Source organism: Malaclemys terrapin, chromosome 17, assembly GCF_027887155.1.
Source record: "Malaclemys terrapin pileata isolate rMalTer1 chromosome 17, rMalTer1.hap1, whole genome shotgun sequence".
Taxonomy (NCBI): domain Eukaryota; kingdom Metazoa; phylum Chordata; order Testudines; family Emydidae; genus Malaclemys; species Malaclemys terrapin.
In genome coordinates this window covers 26,884,714-26,908,572 of record NC_071521.1, presented here as the reverse complement: position 1 = coordinate 26,908,572, position 23,859 = coordinate 26,884,714, and the positions used below count along the sequence as shown (strand labels likewise).

The 23,859-nt window shown below is 54.7% G+C and overlaps 1 protein-coding gene across 5 annotated transcripts; it reads right to left on the bottom strand.

Annotated features, from left to right (window-relative positions):
* Window positions 1-432: 432 nt before the first annotated feature.
* LOC128825040 (uncharacterized) lies at window positions 433-16,251 on the bottom strand. 5 transcript variants are annotated; one of them, XM_054007051.1, is made up of 10 exons: window positions 16,099-16,251; window positions 14,295-14,390; window positions 13,022-13,135; window positions 5,056-5,254; window positions 4,244-4,347; window positions 3,766-3,886; window positions 3,369-3,448; window positions 2,841-2,946; window positions 2,537-2,632; window positions 433-1,927 (listed from the first exon to the last, which is right to left on the bottom strand). In XM_054007051.1, the coding sequence occupies exons 4-10, from the start codon at window positions 5,251-5,253 to the stop codon at window positions 1,808-1,810; spliced, it is 825 nt and encodes a 274-aa protein (XP_053863026.1). In that variant the 5' UTR covers window position 5,254; window positions 13,022-13,135; window positions 14,295-14,390; window positions 16,099-16,251; the 3' UTR covers window positions 433-1,807. The 5 variants fall into 5 exon arrangements, with proteins under 5 accessions (XP_053863026.1, XP_053863027.1, XP_053863025.1 ...); XM_054007052.1 differs by having other exon boundaries at window positions 14,295-14,382; XM_054007050.1 differs by lacking the exon at window positions 16,099-16,251 and having other exon boundaries at window positions 433-1,387; window positions 1,786-1,927; window positions 14,295-14,464.
* Window positions 16,252-23,859: the final 7,608 nt, after the last annotated feature.

The window sequence follows — 23,859 nt, the reverse complement described above, 5'->3', positions numbered from 1 at the left end:
GTCCGGGAAAATGCCGGCCGGGCACTTCCCCTCCCGTGGCTGCTCCGCTCCGCTCCGCTCCTCCCCTCTCAGACTTTAAGAGCCGAGCTGCCCGAGCCAGTGCTACCGGCTTCGGGCAGCCCCCGCTGCCTCCGGACCCCGAGCCACGGGCCAGGCACTTCCCTTCCCGGTTCCAGCTGCTCTGCTCCGGCGGCTCGGGGGAAGCGCCGGCCGGGGGCGCAGGGTCTGGGGGCTGCCCGGCAAACCGTGAAGCCGGTAGCGCTGGGGCAGCCCTTTCCCCATGGCTGGGAGAGGGAGGGAGGAGGGGGCTGAGTTAGGGTGGGGAGGGGGTGGAGTTGGGGCGGGGCTAGGGGGTGGGGAAATGGGCGGGGCCAGGGCCCGGGGAGGGTCCTCTTTTTTTATTCATTAGACATGGTAACCCTACTGCTGACTGAATCCTCCTGTTCTCTCCAGAATGGGTCCAGCCTTGCCAGCAGCAGGACAAGCGTCCCCTTCCCATGTGCCTCAGCCCTGCCTGGTCAGACGCCATCACCCGTCAGTCCTTGGCCTCCCAGGCTGCCAGTGATGGGAGCAACTCTGGGTGGTGGCTCGGGTGACACAGACACCAGACCACTAGGAATTGGGGGCGGCCCTGTGGGACAGGAGAGTCTCGCAGAGGGCACTTGGGGGACTCTCCTGCCCTTCCCAAGAGCAATAGCACCCTGTCCTAAGAACATAAGTCTGGGATGAGGCAAAGCTTGCCATTAATTAGCCTGGCTAAAGAGCTGGGTGGAGCTGCTCCGGGGACAAGCTGGCTCGCTCCTGCTCATGGAGGTGAATTCATCTCCCTTCCCAGGAGCACCTGCTCTCCCTTTCATTCCCCACCAGGCAACTTGTGCCATGCCAGCGAATGGCCACAGGATGGGAATGAGGCCTGGGCCCCGCCCCAATCTCCTGAGTCTAATGCAGCTGCTCACCTTGTCCCCCATCAGCTGCTGGGTTTCCCCCAGGAGGGAGTAGGTGACAGGGAGAGAGACACACACACATTTGTCCTTCTGGTTGCAGGGCTTGTGTCCTTCCAATCCCATTGGTGGCTGCACAGTGGGCAGAGTCCTCGCTGCGTGCCCGGCCCAACAGAATTGCAGGGCGTGGTGTGGAACACAGAAAGAGATAGAGAGACTCATCCTCCAGCCGGGGTCAGTCTGAGAGAAATTGGCTGGGGTCCCAGTCTCACTCTTCTAGCGGATGCCATTTCCCAGCTGGGTTCCTTACCCCTCTGGTGCAGCAGCAGCTGGTAGAGCCGGTAAACCCCCTCCCTGGCCTGCCGGCTGATGTCCTTGGCTGGGTCACTGACGGACAGAGCCAGCTGTGCCATGTGGTGACCCATCCTGGGGAATTCCGCTGAGTTCTAATGGACGGGAGAGAGAGAGGGGACTCCATCAGCATTTTCCTGTCAGCTCCCAGTCCCCCCCGGGCCAAGACTCTCCTTCCCCTCAGCCCCTCTGCAGGAGATGCTAGAGCCAGACCCTTAATTTCCTCTGCCCCCAAGGAAGCCTGGAGCACAGGGCTGTGGGCAGGGCCCTCCATGAGGACTTGCTTCCCCAGCTGCTCCAGGATGACAGGGAGGCATGAACCTGGAGCACAGTCCCCTTAAAAGCCCAGTGTCACCACTTAACTAGGACAAGAAGAACTTGACTCAAGCCAGGCTCACTCTCTGCTCTGACTCTGCCTCCCCAAGAGGAACACTCCTAACCCACAGCCCCTGCAGCAGCAGATCCTACAGCCCGTCGGAGCCAGATCACCTACGCCTGGAGTCAGGAAGCTGGGGTCAGAGGTCACTTATGTCAAACTCAGGGAGGGTGATGGTGAATCTGAGCAGGGCCGTGCTGCTCTTAACGGCCCTGGCTCTCTCTCGCGGCACCCTGGACACGATCCAGTAGTTAATGTGCTGTGGGGAAAGGAGGCAGATCAGGATCAATGGGCACAGACACACACCCATCCCCAGGGGGCTGAGACATTGTGCGCAGGGTGGAATATCTGATTCATTGATTGCAGAGCTTTGGAAGGGGATTGTTGCCCGCAGGACGATTCTTGAATCCTGCAGGTCACAACTTGTCATTGTCTCTCTAGACTGGAACAATGTTCAGTGTCGGGGCTGGTCCCATCCTCCCTGCACTCCTGATTCCTGAACAATCCCCTCAGAAATCTCAGGGCCCGTCGGAGAGACGGGCTGATTCTCTGGGGCCCTCCTGTTTCTCTAGGAAGGAGCCTGTGACTCTTCTCTGAGGACCCTCTTCTGGATCTCCCAGGAGGGGTTCAGACTCTCACTCCCCAAGCCAGCCAGGGGCCCTGTGGTTAGTGCTCAACACAACCAGGCAGAACTCTGGCTTGAAGTCCCAGCTCCTTCCTCTGTCCTTTAAGGAGGAAGGGCTTGACACTGCATTGCACTGACTGCCCTGACCAAGGATGCCCACTGGGGGCTCAGCTAGGAGGACAGACTGGAAAATGGATCTAAGAGTGAAGGTAAAATTGCCCCCACCCCTCTCATCGGGCTCACCTCCAAGATGTACTGGAGCCTGTCGGTGTCTGGGGACTCTGCCAGCAGGTTCCCCAGCATGGCGTCCAGGAGGTCTGGCAAGACCCTAGGCAGATCCTGAAAGCAAGGGAGAGCCATGGGTCAGAGTTAGGGAAACTGGGGCTACACCTGCCACAGGATGGGAAGTGGGGTCTCTGGGAAGCACTGGTGAGACCCCCAAACACATATCCTGGCCTCTCTCATTCACATCCCACTGCAGGCAATTAGCCAGGATTCATGGCAGGATGACAGCTGGCTCTTCAATCCATGACTTTAGCTGATCTACCTGCACTTGGGTGGTGTCCTTCTCCATGCCCAGGGTGAAGACGGCGTGCAGGGCAGCTCGGAGGAGGTGGGTCTCCAGCTCTGGCTCCAGGGCAGGTGTCATGGTGCTGGCAAGAGAGAGGAGCCGGCATTAGACTGTGCAGTGCGGGGATGGGACTGGCACCAACATGCAGGTGAAACTGCAGGGAAATAGGCACAGGCTGGCGAGAATGGAAACTGAGGCACCGAGCCAGGGAATGACAAGGCCAAGGTTTCTCAGACAGACAGTGGCAGGGCAGGAATAGCACCTGTTCCCTGGACCCTGCTGCCCCTCCTGTATCTGATCCTGGGTGTGAGCCTCTCCCCAAAGCCGTTGCAATGTTACTGGAGTGAAAAGAACAGCCCAGCCAGGAGAGAGTGAACCTTCCCCCCACCTCTGCCAGAGGAGCCACCCTTGGGCGGTGACCTGGGAGTGGGAGGGGCAGTGACTCCCAGCCCTGGGCCTGAGCAGCACTGGGGTTAGGGGAACCGGGCCGGAGGGTCTCGGTACCTGAGGTTGCCCACAGCAATCAGGGAGTTAGCGAGGACGGCGCCGGGTGGAGAGTTATCAGGCAGCTCCTCAATGAGCTCCTGTGAGACCCAACGGAGACAAAGGAGCGTGTGAGATTCGGGCCACACTGACACTTCTCAGTGAGGAGATTACACAGCCAGGGCCCCACACAGCCAGCAGGATCCCCCGACCTGCCCCCCGCTCCTCCGATTCCTGCCCAATAGTGACCACTCTCCGAGTTTCTCCCGTCTCTTCTCCCCAGTCTTCAGCCCCAGCAATCCCTGCCCTCTGCTGCCCCTCCAGCACCAACAATCCCCCATCCATTGGCCTGGGGAGACCCCTGCCCCTCCCAGGTCTCTGTCTTTCCTCCAGCTGCTGGGCACCGTGTCTCGCTCACCACAATCCTCTCCGCCACAGCCGCCTTGCAGCAGTGCGGCTCCACTGTGTCCTGCCCTCTCTGCTGTGCAGCGAGACGCGGGGTTGATGGCGAGCAGGAACACAAGCTGCTGGGCCTCCTCCTGCACCCACCAGGAGTGGGGTTAGGGGAGAGAGAGCCAGTTAGCCAGGGACCTCCCTGCCCCCACACAGCAGCTGCAGGACTCAGGCCTGAATGGGGGATAGTGGGGACCCGCCCATTGTCCAAATCACCCACCACTCCACCACAAGCAGGGTCAGGAACTGGGACTGTGCCTGTGGGGGGAGGAGACCCGGCTGGTGTGTGACAGACACCCCCACCTCTGGGGTCCCAGATCATGGAGGAGAAAGGTCCCCATTAGGGCTGATGGATCATCAGGGACAAGACCCTCTGCAGGGGGTCAGGTGCTGGGAAGGGGCAGGACAGTCTCGGTTCCAGCACAGCTGGGGTACGTTTGTACCTTTTCTCCGCCTTGGAGCTGCTCTCGGCTGTTATTGAGAGCAGCCTCCTCTGAGGCCACGTCCACCCATTCCTCCTCCTCGTCCCCTGAGTCCCTGGCGGTCCCTGCACCAGGGAGAGAAGGGGACAGGGTGACGCCTGCTGCCACTTGCGGGAAGGACAGGGGCACGATGGGGCAATGTGTCCCCTTCCCACCTCCGGGACCCAGGGCAGATCGGGCCCCACACTCCCCCCTCTCAGTGATGCCTTCAGCCCCCAACTCCTTCAGGAGCCCATAGCAAAGAGACCCCCCCACGCTGTCCTGGACTCCCTGGGAGGTGCCTCCCCCCAACTGGAGCACCAAGGACCAAAGTGGCAGCATCTAGTGTTAGTGGGGTTCATGTGGCTCAAGCCAGACCCCTGGGCTGGGGACCCGCCCCCATAGCACTGATCGAGGGCCTGGGCCCAGGGTGTTCACAGCCCCGCCCTCACCTCTCTCTGAGCCCAGCCTGACTCCTCACCTAGAACAAAGCAGCGGCGCCCATCGGCCTCGCTGCTGCCCGAGTCCCAGGCACTGCTGCTGTCCCATGGGGAGCGGGCCGAGCTGCTGGTGGTGGGACAGGGATCCTCCACCTCCTGCCCTGGGGAGGCTGGAAGGTCCTCAGTGACCGGGCAGGGCGATGCCTCCTGCTGGGAATCAGGGCTGGACTCCTGGGGCCACTGCTGCCCACACAACATGCCCCAGAGTCACCCTGCCCGGCTCCCCTCCTGCGCTGGGTCCTGCCTGCCCAGCAGCAGCCTGGCCCAGCTCCATTTCGACCTGGCCTCTCCCACCTCGGCGCCTGCGCTGGGAGCGGGTTTTCTCCGCCAGAAGACTGGGTACTCCCACCTCCTGGCCTGGCCGGGAGCTCCTTCCCCGCCAGTGGGGACGGAGGAGCCGCTGTGCTCCTGGGGAAGATGGCAGCTGCTTCCCTCAGGCTCTGGGGCCACCTGCAGAGCCTTCTTCCTGAACATCCTCAGGAGCCTGGCCATCCTGGAACCGAGCCGGGAGCGGGCGTGAGTCTGGGGTCAAGGCAGCCTCTGACTAACCAGCCTGTTTGGTCCCTCCCCATCCCTGCCCCAGCCAGAGCAGCTCCTCCTCCCACCATAGGGGTGCATGTAATGCAATCTACACGCACTGGCAGGAGTTCATTGCATGATCTGCTTCCTGCTGTTTGGTTCTGGGCTGTTGGAGTACGGGCTTGCAAGCATCTGTGCACACATATTATGCTAATTGCATCTAGACCACATCTCCCTAGTTTGTTTGTGAGAATGTCCTTATTAACACCAAGATGGATCACATCTACTGTTTACCCACCTCCACTAGGCCCGTAACCCTGCCAAAGAAGGAGCTAGGATTGGTTTGGAATGATTTGTTCTTGACAAGTCCATGCTCACTAGTCCTAAGAACCAAATTGTCCTGTAGGTGCTGACAAACTGATTGTTTAATAAGGAGTTCCAGTATCTTTCCAGGTATGTTAATGGATGGGAAGACGTTCTTTTTCAGGGATCTCTGACGAGAACTGGGGCACAGCACTTAGTTTGTTGAGGCCATAAAATGGAGACAGGCACCTCTTCTCTCCTCCCAGCACCCCAGATACCTAAAAAGGTGGGACTCACATCCCTCAATGGGCTTTAAAAAAGACAATGGTTACAATGTGGCCCCGACCATTTCTGGTTTCTGCAGACTAGATGTTTTAGCAAAGTTTAGAATTCCTTGGTGCTCAACACCGTGAAACTCCCCTTTCTCCTTCACAAAGGGCTTTAACGCCCCTTATCTCACCGAGGCTCTCGACTGCCCAAAGTTGGAGAATTGTCCCTGTTCCCATTGCAGAGCACCCCCCACGACACACACACAGAGTCTTCCTGGTGGTGGGAGGGGAACAGAGGAAAGGACAGAAGATGTAAGAGATAAAGAGAAAGGAGGGAGGGATGGAGGAAAAGGTAAAACAAAAAGGACAAACCCTAATGTCCCCAGTGATTCTAAGGGACAAAATCCCAGGTGGGGAATAAAATTCGACCACCTTAAGCTAGTGTTTTCCATGCCTAGAATTCAGCTGGCGCCAGATGCATAAGACTGAACAGGTTCCAAACCTCTCGGAGGCTCTTACCTTCTAAACAGGGATGTCTGTTTTCTAGTAAAATCAGGAAAAACAAAAGAGAAAACTCAAAAGAGGTTCCTCCTGGCGCTCATATACGTGAACCTAAATACTCTCTCAGTCCTCAAAGAGAGAGACCTCGAGAAGGAGACTTGCTGAAGCAAAGCTACAGGGGACTCTGAGGTTTCCCTGGCCCTGCGCCCCTGTCCTGCCTGGCTGATGTCAGCATCTCTCTGTGAGGTCACCACCTCCCCAGCACCTTTGACCAATAGGCTGAAATCCTGCAAAAGGCCTTTGTGATGTCACTGCCACACCCACCCCTCCCCTGCAGTGCTAATGTTCTGCCACAGGCCAGACACTTTGGAGGTTTGAGCTACTCCCTGTGGATCACCCCGCTCCATGAGTGTTCATTCTAGGAAGCAAGCCGGCTAGACAGTAAAACATCACAAGCTGCTCCCAATACTACACTCGGTTTCTCAGAAATGAGTAGACTTTATGGGCAGAAGAGACAGTTAGAGCATCTAATCTGATCCCCTGCATATCACAGGCCTCCTGTCTACCACAATAGCTACTGTTGGGGTAAACACATTCCAGAAAGGCATCTAGTCTTTATTAAATGACATCAAGAGACGGAGAATCCACCACTTTTCTTGGTAGCTTCTTCCTGAGGTCAATCATCCTCGCTGTTGAATATTTGTGCCTTATTTGTCATAGGAATTTGTCTCTTTTCACCTTCCAGCCATTCCCAAACCTCAGCCAGTATTTGTAGGTGACAAATCTCATGAATTGTCACAGATTGCGGTGTTACTAGAGGAGGTTTTGGAATTAACTGATAAGTCACTGGGACCAGATAGCATTCACCCAAGAGTTCTGAAAGAACTCAGATGTGAAATTGCGGAACTACTAATTATTGTTTGTAACTTGTCCTTTAAATCAGCTTCTGTATCCATGACTGGAAGATAGCTAATGTAACACCAATATTTAAAAAGGGCACTATTGGTGATCTCGGCAATTACGGACCAGTAAGTCTAATGTCAGTACCGGGCAAATTAGTTGAAACAATTGTAAAGAATAAAATTGTCAGACACATAGAAGAACATAAATTGTTGGGCAAAAGTCAACATAGTTTAGGTAAAGGGAAATCGTGTCTTACTAATCTATTAGAGTTCTTTGAAGGGGTCAACAAACATGTGGACAAGGGGGATCCAGTGGATATAGTGTACTTAGATTTCCAGAAAGCATTTGACAAGGTCCCTCACCAAAGGGTCTTATGTAAATTAAGTTGTCATGGGATAAGAGGGAAGATCCTTTCATGAATTGAGAACTGGTTAAAAGAAAGGGAACAAAGGGAAGGAATAAATGGTAAATTTTCAGAATGGAGAGGGGTAACTAGTGGTGTTCCCCAAGGGTCAGTCCTAGGACCAATGCTATTCAACTTATTCATAAATGATCTGGAGAAAGGGGTAAAAAGTGAGGTGGCAAAGTTTGCAGATGATACTAAAGTGCTCAAGATAGTTAAGACCAAAGCAGACTGTGAAGAACTTCAAAAAGCTCTCACAAAACTAAGTGATTGGGCAACAAAATGGCAAATGAAATTTAATGTGGACAACGTAAAGTAATGCACATTGGGAAAAATAACCCCAACTATACATACAATATGATGGGGGCTAATTTAGCTACAACGAATCAGGAAAAAGATCTTGGCGTCATCGTGGATAGTTCTCTGAAGACTTCCACGCAGTGTGCAGCGGCAGTCAAAAAAGCAAACAGGATGTTAGGAATCATTAAAAAGGGGATAGAGAATGAGACGGAGAATATCTTATTGCCCTTATATAAATCCATGGTACAGCCACATCTAGAATACTGTGTACAGATGTGGTCTCCTCATCTCAAAAAAGATATACTGGCATTAGAAAAGGTTCAGAGAAGGGCAATTAAAATGATTAGAGGTTTGGAAGGGGTCCCATATGAGGAGAGATTAAAGAGGCTAGGACTTTTCAGCTTGGAAAAGAGGAGACTATGGGGGGATATGATAGAGGTATATGAAATCATGAGTGATGTGGAGAAAGTGAATAAGGAAAAGTTATTTACTTGTTCCCATAATATAAGAACTCCACTAGTAACCTCCCTCCAGCCTGACAGTTCACCTTTCAGTATGACCCGTTGTAGTCTCCCCTTTAACCAGTTCCTTATCCACCTTTCAATTTTCATATTGATCCTCATCTTTTCCAATTTAGCTAATAATTCCCCATGTGGAACCGTATCAAATGCCTTACTGAAATCGAGGTAAATTAGATCCACTGCATTTCCTTTGTCTAAAAAATCTGTTACATTCTCAAAGAAGGAGATCAGGTTGGTTTGGCACGATCTACCTTTTGTAAAGCCATGTTGTATTTTGTCCCAATTACCATTGACCTCAATGTCCTTAACTACTTTCTCCTTCAAAACATTTTCTGAGACCTTGCATACTACAGATGTCAAACTAACAGGCCTGTAGTTACCCGGATCACGTTTTTTCCCTTTCTTAAAGCTAGGAACTATGTTAACAATTCTCCAGTCATACGGTACAACCCCTGAGTTTACAGATTCATTAAAAATTCTTGCTAATGGGTTTGCAATTTCATGTGCCGGTTCTTTTAATATTCTTGGATGAAGATTATCTGGGCCCCCCGATTTAGTCCCATTAAGCTGTTCGAGTTTGACTTCTAACTCAGATGTGGTAATATCTACCTCCATATCCTCATTCCCATTTGTCATCCTACCATTATCCCTAAGCTCCTCATTAGCCTCTGAAAGACTGAGGCAAAGTATTTGTTTAGACATTGGGCCATGCCTAGATTATCCTTAACCTCCACTCCATCCTCAGTGTTTAGTGGTCCCACTTCTTCTTTCTTTATTTTCTTCTGATTTATATGGCTATAAAACCTTTTACTATTGGTTTGAATTCCCTTTGCAAGGTCCAACTCTACATGGCTTTCGGCCTTTCTCACTTTATCCCTACATGTTCTGACCTCAGTAAGGTAGCTTTCCTTGCTGATCACGCCCATTTTAAAATTTAAATTTAAATTAAAATTAATGGAGATATCCTATCTCCTAGAACTGGAAGGGACCTTTGAAAGGTCATCGAGTCCAGCCCCCTGCCTTCACTAGCAGGACCAAGTACTGATTTTGCCCCAGATCCCTAAGTGGCCCCCTCAAGGATTGAACTCACAACCACCCTGGGTTTAGCAGGCCAGTGCTCAAACCACTGAGCTATCCCTCCCCGCCCATCTTCCACTCCTTGTAGGCTTTCTGCTTTTTCTTAATCATCTCTCTGAAATGCTTGCTCATCCAACTTGGTCTACAACTCCTGCCTATGAATTTCCCCCCCTTTCTTGGGATGCAGGCTTCTGATAGTTTCTGCAACTTTGACTTGAAGTAATTCCAGGCCTTCTCCGCCTTTAGATCCACAAGTCCTTCAGTCCAATCCACTTCCCTATCTAATTTCCTTAATTTTTTAAAGTTAGCCCTTTTGAAATCAAAAACCCTAGTCACAGATCTATTTTTGTTTACCCTTCCATTTAGTTTAAACTGAATTAGCTCATGATCGCTCAAACCAAGGCTGTCCCCTACAACCATTTCTTCTAAGAGATCCTCACTACCCACACCAAATCTAAAATGGCATCCCCTCTTGTTGGTTCTTCAACTACTTGGTGAAGGAATCCATCAGCTATCACATCTAGGAAAATCTGAGCCCTATTATATTACTAGCACTTGTCCTCCAGTCTATATCTGGGAAGTTAAAGTCTCCCATGATCACACAATTGCCATTAGTATTTACTTCATTAAAAACATTAAAGAGGTCTCTATCCCTATCCAAATCAGACTCCTGTTTTCTAACAGACAGCAAACCCCCCAAAGACAGGGATAGAGCCCAGGAATCGAGATGGTGGGGAAATTTCATTGAAACCGTTTCTGTCCGAAAATCCCATTCAAACTAAACCAGTTTCTTTCTTGAAATCATATCAAGTGGCATGAAAATTCTTTGCAAAAATATTTTGTTGCAAAACAAAAGCATCTTCTGTGTCACAAAAAGAACAGGAGTATGTGTTTGTCTCGTCGCACACAAAGAGGAGACACTTAGATCTCAAAAATTAGATAAGATGTTTCAGTCTGAGCTAAGTAGTTGCTGCTCTTAACAATTGCAACATAATAAAATACAAATAAAATAGACTATTTCAGCCATTCTATTATGTCATAATCTGATCTGAGTAAACATGATAGGACACCTCATCTTATGCACTGCTCCTAGTGACGCTCTCCAATAGATCCCCATCCTCCACCTGTCGGGAGGTAGGTAGGAGCGGATTGTTATCCCTACTTGAAAGAGGGAGAAGCTAAGGCTGAGAAAGGAGAATTGACTTCTCTTAGGTCACACAGCCAGTCCGTGGCAGAGTTGGGAATAGGACCCAAGAGCCCTGATTTTCAAACTAACCATCGGATCTTGAATTTCAGACATTGAATGACCTGAATAAAGTGCTCTCAAGTGAGTTCCAGACCAGCAAGAGTTCATAGTAATTATTCAGCAAGTATTTTAGGAGAACTGGAATGGTAGAGAAAATAATGAACTGCAGAGAAGCAGCAAAATTTGTCGAACATATGACTGGTTATGACTATTTACTTGGTCTTAAAAGAAAACAACAGGGACCTGAGTCTCCTCCCTGTCAATAACGCCCTGCTCAGCCAATCAGGGTAGAGACCGAGGGGCGGGAGGATGAGGGTTCTCACCAGAGAGCCCAAAGGATGGCCCAGGTCACAGCTGGGGATCACTGTCTGAGCACTATTTCAGCCCCACATTTTTCGGTGGACCTCCCACAATGGGAGTTGTAGAGCAACCCCCACGACACACACACACCCCTCCTGGTGGTGGGAGGGGAACAGGGGAACAGACAAAAGAAGTAAGAGATGAAGAGAAAGGAGGGAGGGATGGAGGAAAAGGTAAAAGAAAAAGGACAAACCTTAATGTCCCCAGAGATTCTAAGGGACAAAATCCCAGGTGGGGAATAAAATTTGGCCACCTTAAGCTAGTGTTTTCCATGCCTAAAATTCAGATGGCGCTAGATGCATCAGACTGAACAGGTTCCAAACCTCTCAGAGGCTCTTACCTTCTAAACAGGGACGTCAGTTTTCTAGTGAAATCAGGAAAAAGAAAGGAGAAAACTCAAAAGAGGTTCCTCCTGGTGCTCACGTACGTGACCCAGAATACTCTCTCAGACCTCAAAGAGAGATCTCGAGAAGGAGACTTGCTGAAGCAAAGCCACAGGGGTCTCTGAGGTTTCCCTGGCCCTGCGCCCCTGTCCTGCCTGGCTGATGTCAGCATCCCTCTGTGAGGTCACCACCTCCCCTACACCCTTGGCCAATAGGGTGAAATCCTGCAAAAGGCCTTTGTGATGTCACTGCCACACCCACCCCTCCCCTGCAGTGCTAATGTTCTGCCACAGGCCAGACACTTTGGAGGTTTGAGCTACTCCCTGTGGATCACCCCGCTCCATGAGTGTTCATTCCAGGAAGCAAGCCGGCTAGACAGTAAAACATCACAAGCTGCTCCCAATGCTACACTCGGTTTCTCAGAAATGAGTAGACTTTATGGGCAGAAGAGACAGTTAGAGCATCTAATCTGACCCCCTGCATATCACAGGCCTCCTGTCTACCACAATAGCTACTTTTGGGGCAAACACATTCCGGAAAGGCATCTAGTCTTTATTAATGACATCAAGAGATGGAGAATCCACCACTTTCCATGGTAGCTTCTTCCTGTGTTCAATCATCCTCGCTGTTGAATATTTGTGCCTTATTTGTCATAGGAATTTGTCTCTTTTCACCTTCCAGCCATTGGGTCTTGTTCTTCCTTTCTCTGCTCGATTAAAGATTTAATACCCAATATTTTCTCTCCATTAAGGCACTTCAACACTTCAGTGAAGTCACCTTTCAATCTTCTTTTGATAAGCTAAACAGGTTGAGCTCTTTCAATAGCTCACTAGAAGGCATTTTTCTCCAGCCCTCAGAACATTTGGTGGCTCTTTGCTGCCCAGCTCCAATTTCTAGGACCATCTTTTTCAAAGGAGGACACCAACACTGGAGGCAGTATTCCAATAGCAGTCTCACTGCTGCTATGTCACCTCCCTATCCTACTCACGGCTCTGCTCCTACGTCTAATGATGGCTTTAGCCCTGTTCACCACAGCATCACACTGGGAGCTCATGTTGAGTGGCATTTCCACTCTGGCCCCTAAATCCATTTCAGAGTCACTGCTTTCCTGGATACACGTCCCCATTCTGGAGGTGTGGCCGGCATGCCTTGTTGCCACGCATAGGACCTTGCATTGGGCTCTGCTCAAACTTGTTTTCTTTGAATGGGTCCAGCTGGCTGAATGAGCCAGATCGCTCTGTATCACTGCCCTCTCCCCATCAGTAATTACCACTCTGCCTGTATTTTGTCACCCCCCAATCTTATCCGCAGTGATTGTATGTTTTCTCCCAATTCATTGATAACAATTATTTTAAAAAATTAGTCCTTGAGAGCTTCTTCAGACCCTTAGTACCCAGGACCTGCTCCCCACATCACAGTGAGAAATGCTGTCCAGCCCTGCTGGTACATAGGGGAAAAGCACAGAACAAACGTACCTTTAGGAGCTGTGTTGTCCATAGGCTCTGAACAACATGTGGGGGTCAGCAGATTACAAACGCACGACAGACCTGTAGTGTAGACAGGTCCCAACTGTGTCTCGGTTTCCCACCCTGTAAAATGGGGAGAACAAACAAAACCTTGATTAGCTCCATTTGATAGCTGGGGAAACCGAGGCACCCAGCAGTGCAGAGACTCGCTCATGGTCCCAAAGCCAGGAATAGAAAACAGCAGATCTGATAGCCAGGCCTGAGACCTAACCCTGGTTTTCCTGGCCTTGCTGCTCTAAGTTTAGTCACAGCCTCCATGTCTTTTCCCCCGTGTCCCTTAACCCCACGTCACTGCAGAAGAGAGATTTTCTGGTAGCCAGCTGGCTCTCCTGCATGTGGACGTCATTCCAAAAGACATGCTCTGGCTCAGTCCCATGCTATGGTTGGCTGAAGGAACCACTTGGTCACATTCTAGGCCCTGAGTTATACAGGAGGGGCGACTAGATGCACATAATGGTCCTTTCTGACCTGAACCTCTATCAATCGCTACATTTTCTGCTGCTAGGAAGAGAACTCTGGACCTATTTTCTCTCATGCACTTTCAGTCGGAATAATTTCAATCCAGGCCAAAGGATTTCCTCTTCCATTGTGTCTTCAGCACCTTTGCGAGCAACCAGTTACTGTTACCCACAGGTTACCAGTTTCAACCTGTCCCTGGTTGAGATGGCCAGGAAAGGAGTTGGAGCTGAACTGCACCTGGCCCAGGTGATGCAGCTCCCAAGGGTGAAGGGAATAAGTGTGGGGGTCACGTGACAAGACGCAGCCTGTGACTAGGACCCAGGCCTGCTGAGAGATAGAAGGGCAGCCTGTGCTCAGCCAGGAGAGAGACCCCAAGGAAAGCAGGCATGGGAGGGGCTTGGAGAGTCCTTTAAAGGTCAGGGACAAGCTGGGAAGGGGCCAGGCTGAGCACTAAGGACAAGGCCCTAGGAGGGAAAGACAGGGCAGTTTAGGAGATGGGGCAGATAGTCCAGTTGGTTTCGGCTCCCAGGACCAGACACCCAGAGGTGAAGGTGATTGTCGGGGCTTCTGTCCTTCTTCCCCAGTGTAGATTTGATAGTGGAGAAGACTGATGCCGTAAGGGGGAAGTGAGTTACCCCAAGGTCACCCAGTGAGTTTATATCACAAATGCATAGTCGGAAGGATCCAATAGAAACATGGATTTTCCAGTCTCTTCTTTCTAGGAGTCCCCAGGGCTAAGGTAAAACCTCCCCATTCTGCTCACCTCCAAGATGTGCTGGAGTTTGTCTGTGCTGGGGGGTGCTGTCAGCAGGATCGAGAGCTCGTCATCCATGTTCTCTGGGCAGGCCTTGCTCAGAGCCTGCCAGCGGAGGGAGACCAGGGGTCAGGAGCCTGCATTAGCACCGGTGTGCCATTGACCAGGAGCTGGCTGAGGTAAGCGCCGCCTGGCCGGAGCTCGCACCCAGAAACCCTGCCCCAGGTCGGAACCCCTCCCACACCCAAATTCCCTCCCAGACCTCACACCCGGCACCCCAACCCCCTGCTCCAGGTCGGAACCCCCTCCTGTACCCTAATCCCCCCCAGACCCCACACCCCCACCCGCACCCCAATCCCCTACCCCAGCCCTGAGCCCCCTCCCGCACCCAAACTCCCTCCTAGAGTCCGCACCCCAACCCTCTGCCCCAGCCCGGATCCCCCTCTGGCACCCCAAACCCCTAATCTCCAGCCCAATCCCAGAGCCCACATCCCCACCGGAGCCCTCACCCCTCCCTGCACTCCAACCCCCAGCCCCAGCCCAGTGAAAGTGAGTGAGGGTGTGAGAGCGAGCGACTGAGGGAGCTGGGCTGGGCTGGAGTGAGTGGGGGTGGGGCCTTGGGGAAGGGCATGAAAGGGGTTGGGTCAAGGGTGTTTGGTTTTGTGCAAGTAGAAAGTTGACAACCCTACTTAAGGACCTTTGAAAAGCAGCCTCCTTAGCACCGCTCCTGATACCAGGGGCCAAGGCGCCCCCGGACATGAGAACCACAATAGGCCAGAGCAAAATGCTGTGTTAGAAATCGGAGTTCAAGCTGCCAAGCGAACGATAGCTGACAAACAGGAGATGCAGGAATTAAGGTTGTGCCTTCAGCCAGCAACTGGTGTTCATCCGTTTGGGGGTATGGCCACAGAGCCGCAGGGAGGGGAACCCTGAAGTGTGGGGGCTGGGTGGGTACTGGGAGTTCCTCCTGAAGGGACGGGGGTTGGCCAAGGTCACTCAGCCCCGGGGTGTGGGAGGGGGACTGGCTGAGGGCACTCAGAGCCCCAGGAAGTTGGGGGGGCCTGAGGGGAGGGACTGGCGAGGGGCACTCAGAGCTCAGGGGAGGGGCTGTCCGGGGGGGCACTCACAGCTCCAGGAGATGGGTGGGGGAGGGGCACACAAGATTTCAGGAATTTCCTGGCGGTGAAGAGCTGCTGGCGGCAGGGAGGAGCCAGCCGTGACAATCCCCACTTGGGATCCCTGGCTGGGCTAGTGGCTATGGGGGCCCGTGGCCAAGCTGCAGCGGAAGGTGACCTGAAGGAAATGCCTCGGCCTCGGCCTCCGGCTAGGAAGGGCCTGGGCCAGACAATGACCCACCGCGCAGTGTCCCAGCTCTCTGCCCCACACCTGCGGGGCACGGCCCCTCCTCTGTAGGGAGGTTGGCATGTACCTTAGTGCTGCTTCCTCCATCCCCAAAGGCCTCTCCCAGCCAGTCTCTGGCAACCCCTGCCGTTCAATACGCACATTACCCTGCTGTGACATACCGGGGGGGGGACCCCCTCGGAGATGGGGGGGCTGTCACACAGCTGGGCAATTTAACCCGGCTGGGCCGGGGTGACTGTCTCCCTGGAGCTGGAGTCTCAGCCCAGGTGTCTCTCTGCCCTTCCCCCAAGTCGCCCCCGGGCAAGGTGGGAGCGCCCCACGTTGCGTTCCAGCCCCACATTCACACCCACAAGTGCTGGTGGGTTCCAATCCCAGCTGAACACGCCCACCCGGCCCTAGTGGGGCCCAGCGCTGCCCCACAGACCCTCTGGCTCTCCGAGCCCGCTCTTACCCATCACCGCAGCACGTCTGGCTCAGGCTGAACGCTGCTCCTCTGTGCAGAGAGGCTGGCACTTCTCGCTCCTGCCGTACGAGGGGCAGGTGCTGCTACCGACTGCTCCCCCTAACCCCCGCCCTGCTGCGCTCTGGGGATGCTGCCCTGCTGTGGAGCTCTCAGGTGTCTTGAACTGGAATTTGTTTGGAGAGAAACTGCTAAGGAGCCTTATCAGCCCCGAGCAGAGAGTACCTGGGAGCCTGCCTGGGTCAGGCGGGTCTGGTACAACCTCCCCCCAGATAAGGCTCTTCCCTGGACCTGCCACCCATTGGAATCTGGAACGATTCCCTCCGAGGTAACACCCGGGGCAGCCAGGGCAGGGCAGGGCATGGCCTGCTCCCCTGGAGCGTTAGGGCTTTCAGGATTCAGAGGTGTCCGCGGAGCAGGTTGTGATTGTACGTTAAAGCAGCGAAGAAAGTTGGGGGGGCAGAGGAATTGGGTGCTGTGGCCCCCCCATGCCTGGGGCCTATTTGAAAGGCAGCTGTCACACTGTCCCCTTTATCGGGAGTGCCCACTACACCCATCTCATGTAGTCCTCGGCACGAGAAGGGGGAGCACGTTCCCAGCTGAACGGCGTTCGTCCAGGACTCACTGACCCCTATTCCAGGATGGGGGAGTGACCTGAGAGAGAGGTCACCATGTAGCCTGCAATCATCAGTGGCTTCTGGATTCCTCTGGGAAAGGGTTAACCAGGGGCTTAGTTTAGTCCACACTTGGCTTTCTCGGCAGTGCTGGACTCTGGTGGCAGGGAGGGGTCCAGCTGGCACCCTTTCACCTGGCAGGGAAAGTGACCTAAAGGTTAGGATGTTCTCACAGGCTATCGTAGTTACTGGGACCTTGGCAGGGAGGATTGGTGGCTTGTGGGGCATCGGATACCTCCCCTCCTCCTAGAGCTGTGCAGTAACCAGAACATTACCCCTGCGAGGAGAGGGTTTCGGGGACCCTGGGATCTTGGGAGCCAGGGCTTCTCTCGGCAGCCTGGAAGCCCAGGCCCCCCATCAGCCTGTCAAGCAGGTGAGCAGGCGGGCGAGCTGGCAGGGAGCCAAGCAGCTTTCCGTGTGAAACCTGCCTGCTTTCTGTCTGAAGGTTTGTTCACATCGACGTGTTCCCACGAAACGTTTGGATTTTGACAAGCTGGCAATTTCTGATGGAAAAACAGTTCCACTGGCAAATTCTGACCAGCGCCTCTCCTGACCGCACAGCTCCCTGCATCTTTGCCGAGCGTGGAATCCGAATGGACTTGACACGTGTGGGGCAGGGAGCTGGGACACTGTGCGGTGGGTCATTGTCTGGCCCAGGCCCTTCCTAGCAGTAGGCCGAGGCATTTCCTTCAGGTCACCTTCTGCTGCAGCTTGGCCACGGGCCCCCATAGCCACTAGCCCAGCCAGGGATCCCAAGTGGGGATTGTCACGGCTGGCTCCTCCCTGCCGCCAGCAGCTCTTCACTGCCAGGAAATATCTGAAATCCTGTGTGCCCCTCCCCCACCCACCTCCTGGGGCTGTGAGTGCCCCCCCCCCCCCCCCGGACGGCCCCGCCCCCGAGCTCTGAGTGCCCCTGGCCAGTCCCTCCCCTCAGCCCCCCCCCCCACTTCCTGGGGCTCTGAGTGCCCTCAGCCAGTCCCCCTCCCACACCCCGGGGCTGAGTGACCTTGGCCAACCCCCGTCCCTTCAGGAGGAACTCCCAGTACCCACCCAGCCCCCACACCTCAGGGTTCCCCTCCCTGCGGCTCTGTGGCCATACCCCCACCAGCGCCAGCTTTAGGCCAATTCAACCAATTCCCCTGAATCGGGCCCCGGGCCCAAGCCCCGGTACGGTGTACTGGCAAGAGCCGGTGCGCTGTACCAGGGTGGCCCGGCTTCCCCAGGGGACAATTTAAAGGACCTAGGGCTCCCAGCAGGGGCCGGAGCCCCAGGCCCTTTAAATTGCTACCAGACCCCCACTGCTGGAGCCCTGGGGTAGGGCTGCGGGGCTCTGGGGGCTATTTAAAAAGTCCGGGACTCCCGCTGCCTCTACCGCCCCGGCCCTTTAAATAGCTGCTGGAGCCCCGCTGCTTCCCCAGGGCTCCCGTGGCTATTTAAAGGGCCGGGGCGGTAGAAGCAGGGGAGCCCTGGGCCCTTTAAATAGCCCCCAGAGTTCTGGGATAGCGTGGGACTCGGGGGCTATTTAAAGGGCCGGGGCTCCAGCTGCCTCTGCTGCACCCCATCCCCGCACCAGCCCCGCACCCCTGCCCGCAGCCAGCCCCGTCTCCAGCCAGCCCTGCACCCTGTGTCCGCAGCCAGCCCCTGCTGCACCCCTGCCCTACCTCCAGCCCCGCCCCCCCTATTCTGCCCGCACCAGCCCCGCCCCCCTGCCCTGCCTGCAGCCAGCCCTGCACCCCCTGCCCACAGTCAGCCTGTGCCGCACCCCCTGCCCTGTCTCCAGGCAACCCCTGCTGCACCCCCCTGCGGCCCTGCCCAAAGCCAGCCAGCCCCACACACCCCTGTCTCAAGCCAGTCCCGCACCCCTTGCCCTGCCTGCAGCCAGACCCTACCTCCAGTGAGCCCCTGCCCTGCCTCCAGCCAGCCCCATGTCCACTCGTGCCCTGCAGTTCCCAGGGCATAACCCTGCACACCTGCTTCAATGAGGGGGGCAGGGAGCAGCTGGGACCCACACATGTGCACACCACTAGGGTGACCAGACAGCAAGTGTGAAAAATCGGGACGGGGGTGGGGGATAAATAGGATCCTATAAGAAAAAGACCCAAAAATCGGGACTGTCCCTATAAAATCAGGACATCTGGTCACCCTAGCACACCCTCAGGGAGTGGCGGGGACCCACACACGTGAAACGGAGCTCATTAATAACCGATCAACAACATATATGATGCAATGTACATAATATATAATTTTATTATTTATATAGTTATGGAAAGTAAATAATACATGGAAGAAATGAAAGGTTTTTTTTACATTTTTTTTTGTTAGTCATCCCTGCCGGGGCCCCGACAAAAATGTTCGAATTGGGCCCCGCCCTTCCTAAAGCCGGCCCTGCTGGAGAGAACAGGAGGATTCAGTCAGCAGGGGCTGCCGATCCGTCCCATTCACCCGGGCTGCCATCCTGCGGCTTCAGTATTAGTGGCTGGGGTGACTTGGGGAAAGGTCTCAACCTCCCCACATCCCACTTCACTGCTGCCAGAATCCCTCCTGCCCCCCCGCTACAGTCCCCTCCCTACCCAACCTGGGTGGGGCTGGAGGAGAGGGGTCTGAGAACTTGAGCTGTGGATTGGAGGTGGAACAGCTGTCAGGGGCACTGAGGGGGAGGTGGCAGGAGCTCCCCATACAAGGACGGGGGTTGCCACTGGAGGTCACTAGGAAGGACAACAAGACTCCATCCTGGGGGTCAGGAGGGGGAATCCATCCCTCAGAGGTGGGCAGGGGCTGGGTGGAAATGCTGCTGGTTCCAGGGGCCGTTAATCCCCCCTGATTCCTCGGAGGCGTCTGAGTCTCAGACAGGTTCTCGTTCCCTTGCAGCAGGAGGACGTCACGGCCAATGTGATGCGCCAGCTCCGTATCATGCGGCACTTGCGCCAGGTGCCAGAGGCGCTGCAGGGCCTGTGCCTCTGAGGCCACCAGCAACTCCCGCTCCCTGCTGCAGGTACTGCTCTGGCTCTCTGTAAATGCGGAGCTAGTGGAAGGGGAAATGGAGCCCCCTGGCAGTCACAGAAACCCTCTCCCTTCTCTGTGGAGCAGAGTCCTTTCCTCTGCCCCCAAATTCCTTCATCTGGGACAGGAGCTCTTTCCCTCACACCCATTCCCTTCCCCCCTTTCCTTGATCTACCCCCAACCCATTCCCCCTGCGCCCAGGCAGAGCTCTGCCTGCCCCATATGGTGCAGAAAGGCCGTTGTGTCAGGGCCCCACCCCTAGCCCCACTGAAGCTCGGAAAGCTCCACTTTTGAGGAGGTGGGGGTGGGACAGAGACTCAGGGCTAGCTTCACCTCCTGCCCTTTATTCTCCCCTTGGCCCTTCTATGGGGTCTCTGGGTGTGAAATGAATCGGAGCCTCATTCCCAGCTGTCTTCCAGGCCCTGGGGTCTGGCACAGCCTCCCAGACGGGCGCAGCCTGCAGCTGAGCCCCGTCAGGGAGCAGTGGGGACAGGTCACCTCATCCCATCCAAGCAAGCAAGGCTGGGGGTCAGAGAGGCTTAGATGGGAGACCCTGCTCTCTCATGGAGGTAAGAGCCACTTACTCCTTGGGGCACGTGGGTCTCTTGGGGGAGAAATGGGATCCTCGATGCACAGCCTGGCTGGGAGCTTCCCCTGTCCCTGGCTCCCAGCTCTGGGAGAGCGACGCCTCCATCATCGTGCCACCCTGGTTTTGTTCCTAAGAAGAGGCTCCCCAGAGACGTCCTGGAACCTGGACTCCTGAGAGCGTTTCCAGTAGGAGGCTCCGGCCCCTCGGGCATAAAGAGAGCATCAGGTAGTCTCGTTCACATGGCATCTCCGGTCTCCAGCCCCACTTCCCGCAGCAGGGCAAACGAAGCCATCAGCTCCCAGAATCCCAACTTTTTGACCCCCTTCCGCTCAGCAGTGGGGTTTCTCCAGCTCCCTCACCACACCTGTCAGCCTCTGATGATGAAGGGCCTGAATGTCAGAGTCACCAGAACGAGCAAACTCCAGTTCCAGGCAGAGGAGCCTGTGCGTACTCAGCCCCTCTGGAATCCAGGTGTGAAATGGGGAGCAAGGACCCCAGCCCAGTAACAGGAGGAGTGGGCAGAGCAGGCCTGTAACAGGGTGCTTTCCCCTGGGCTGCACAGCCTGGGGCTTAGCCAAGCTGATTACAGAACGAGCCCGAATTGAGAGGCACCATATCCGCCCCTGTAAAGAGCCAGACTTCAGTGGTGATACACCCCAACTGCGGCAGCAACAGGATTGAGAACGAGGTAGGAAGTTCATAGCAGCAAGGAAAGCCTGGAGGGGAACTTGAGAGGAGAGGTTGGAAAAGTGCAGCAAAGAGAAAGGTGCAGACCTAGCTGTTGGGTCCAAGGCCCTGAGCTGCTATCAATGTCAGGGTGGGACTGGGTTCCCCTACCGGCCCCAGAGGAGGCGGCGTACACGCACCTGGAGAGGGTTCCCAAGCCCAGCAAGGGGTTGGAAGGGACCTCCGGAGGTCATCTAGTCCAACCCCCTGTTCAAAGCAGGATCAATCCCCAGACAGATTTTTGCCCCGATCCCTAAGTGGCCCCCTCAAGGATTGAGCTCACAACCCCGGGTTTAGCAGGCCAATGCTCAAACCACTGAGCTATCCCTCCCCCAAGCAGGTGTATCAAGGGACCAAGCTGGTCGCTGGATTTCCCACTTCAGTTCCAGGGACTGGCTAAGGAGATCTAGGGGTTTCTCCAGCAGCTCCTAGAAAACCAACAGACGCAGAAGGAAGTGCAGGTGGAGCTACAGACGCAGCAGCAGCAATACCTGTGAGAGATCCTGCAAAGGGAAATCAACCCAGGGTCTGCTATGCCCATGGACAAAAAGAGCAGAGAAGGTGAGCATGCCTGGGCTGTGCTGAGAAGGTTAGCCCAGGGAGAAGGGCATGAGAAAGTGTACAAGCGTGGCCTAATGCCAAGATGGGAGCAAGAGTTCTTTGTTTTGGGGGCAGAGAAGCAGGCCATATCAAAAGACACGGCCTGCTTAGGAAATTGCTGAGTGGCTGAATGAGGGGCCAGGGCCCTAAGAAGTTAGAAAGAAAGGAGAAGGTGTCCTCTGACACAAACCCCCATGAGGCAGGCAAGGTGGAGGTGGCTGGGGTGGCCATGGACCTTGCAGACCCTCCACCAACACACCCTGTTGGGTGCTGCAGGGAGATGAAGGACGAAATGATTGGCCCAGAGATGAAGCAGACTGGAGGAGGGACAAACACAAGGGTGGAGCAGTCCATGGTGGGTTCTCAGACCCTGACCGAAAAGGTTTTGGCATATGCAGCGGCAGTAGCAAAAAGGCAACAGAAGACGCTAAAGGCTTCAGAAGAGGCTCTGCAAGCAGCTGTTCATGAGACTGAGTGGCTGCAGGAAGAGCGTCGGGATACTGCAGAAGAGAAGGTTTGCCCCGAGCGAGCTGGCAGTGGAGCTGCAGACACTGCGCACAGGCTGTACAAGCGCGCAGCCGGTGACAGCGATGAGATGAGGAGGGATGAAGCTTGGAGAAGAATAGAACTTGCCCCCGCGTGGGCCAGGTTCTAAGGAGGAGGGTATATAACGGTGGGCTTGGCCAGTGGGCTATAAAGCCTGGAGCTAGGCCAAATGGATTACAGAGTGAGCTCCAGCTGAGGGGAAACCAGGGGAAACCGCAACAAAGGTACAGGGGCAGGCCTAGCTGTTCGGTACAGGGCCTTGGGGCAGAACCTAGAATCCAGGGTAGGACTGGTTCTCCCACGGTCTCTAAGGAAGGGGATGTACAGGGCCATAGAAAGGGCTACCAAGGCCAGCAAGGGCAGGCCGAGTCAAAGTCAGGCTGACGAAAAGCCCCCAAGGGACAGAGGATCTTGTTTCAGTTAAAGACATTTTTTGACTTTTAGTTTGGGATGAGCGCGACCCAGGAAGGAGTGGGACTAAAAGATGGTCGCCTGGCCGAAGGGCTGAGTTCCCAGCCAAAAACCTGCTGGCGGGCGTGCTAGCCCAAGAAATCTGTGACCCCAGGCCTTGAAGGAAGGGGCACCTATCGGTGAGTGAACTCTGTTACAAGCCTGCTTCCATTGTGGAAACAGCCTGGTATTGGAGAGTGGTGGGGATGGCCTGTGGGCGAGGATGGCTGGAGGGGTCATACAGGAGGGGCAGCAGCATCCAGTGAGGAGATCAGGGAACGGGTTGTTTGCAGTCCTGCCACTGAGCGGTAACGTGATCCTGGCCAGGTCACTCTCCCACCTAGTGCCTCACCTTCTCTATCTTTGAAATGGGGATCATCCCGACCCACATTAAGAAAGGGTTTGATCCTCGGCTCTTGCTTCCCAAATCCCTGCCCTCCTCACCCCACACAGGCCTCTGCCCTGTTGCTCAAACTCCCATGCACATGTTAGTGCCTGTGTCACCCCCACAACTGCAAGGTCTCATGTACAGTCTCCTGCCAGCAAACTGAAGCTGCCACTAGATCCAGAATAGGAATCGCAGTTCCTGTGCGCTGCCCTGAATGGAGTCTAGACCCTGGGCCTGGGGAAGGCCAACGCTCACATCCAGGTAGATCATCAACCTACTGCTCTGTCCCAGGAGCAGGAAGGCCTCTGGTACATGCTCCCCTCGGTAGCTGGAGCTGCTGAGTTGGGAGTGTGGTGGGCAGAGATGGGAACAGGCCATAGGATGAACCAAGTGTTAGGGGGAGACTCCCTGTGTGTGGGAGATGATGTTGCCTCTCTGTGGGGAATCCCTTCCTTGCAGATGCTGGGCTTTGGGTGCTGGACTCTGCCAGGAAGCCCAGCTCCCATCCCTAGCAGCTTGGCTGTTCCCTACACTGTTGTGCACCAGGCCCTCTGCAGAGAGCTGCTCTGGGCAAGGACTACAGAGCCTGCTGTCATCCTGGCAGGTGTCACCCCAGGTTCCATAATCCTGACCCCTGGTCTCCCTCCGCTGGCAGGCTCTGAGCAAGGCCTGCCCAGAGAACATGGATGATAAGCTCTCAATCCTGCTGACTGCACCCCCCAGCACAGACAAACTCCAGAACAATCTGGAGGTGAGCAGAATCGGGAGGGGCCTCAGGG

Coding starts and splice junctions, on each gene's coding strand:
- LOC128825040 (XM_054007051.1), bottom strand. CDS start 5,253: ATGGCCAGGCTCCTGAGGATGTTCAGGAAGAAGGCTCTGCAGGTGGCC. Junction 2,947..3,368: donor ATTGCTGTGGGCAACCTCAG/GTACCGAGACCC, acceptor CTCTCTTGCCAG/CACCATGACACCTGCCCTGG. Junction 2,633..2,840: donor AGGACACCACCCAAGTGCAG/GTAGATCAGCTA, acceptor CCTTGCTTTCAG/GATCTGCCTAGGGTCTTGCC.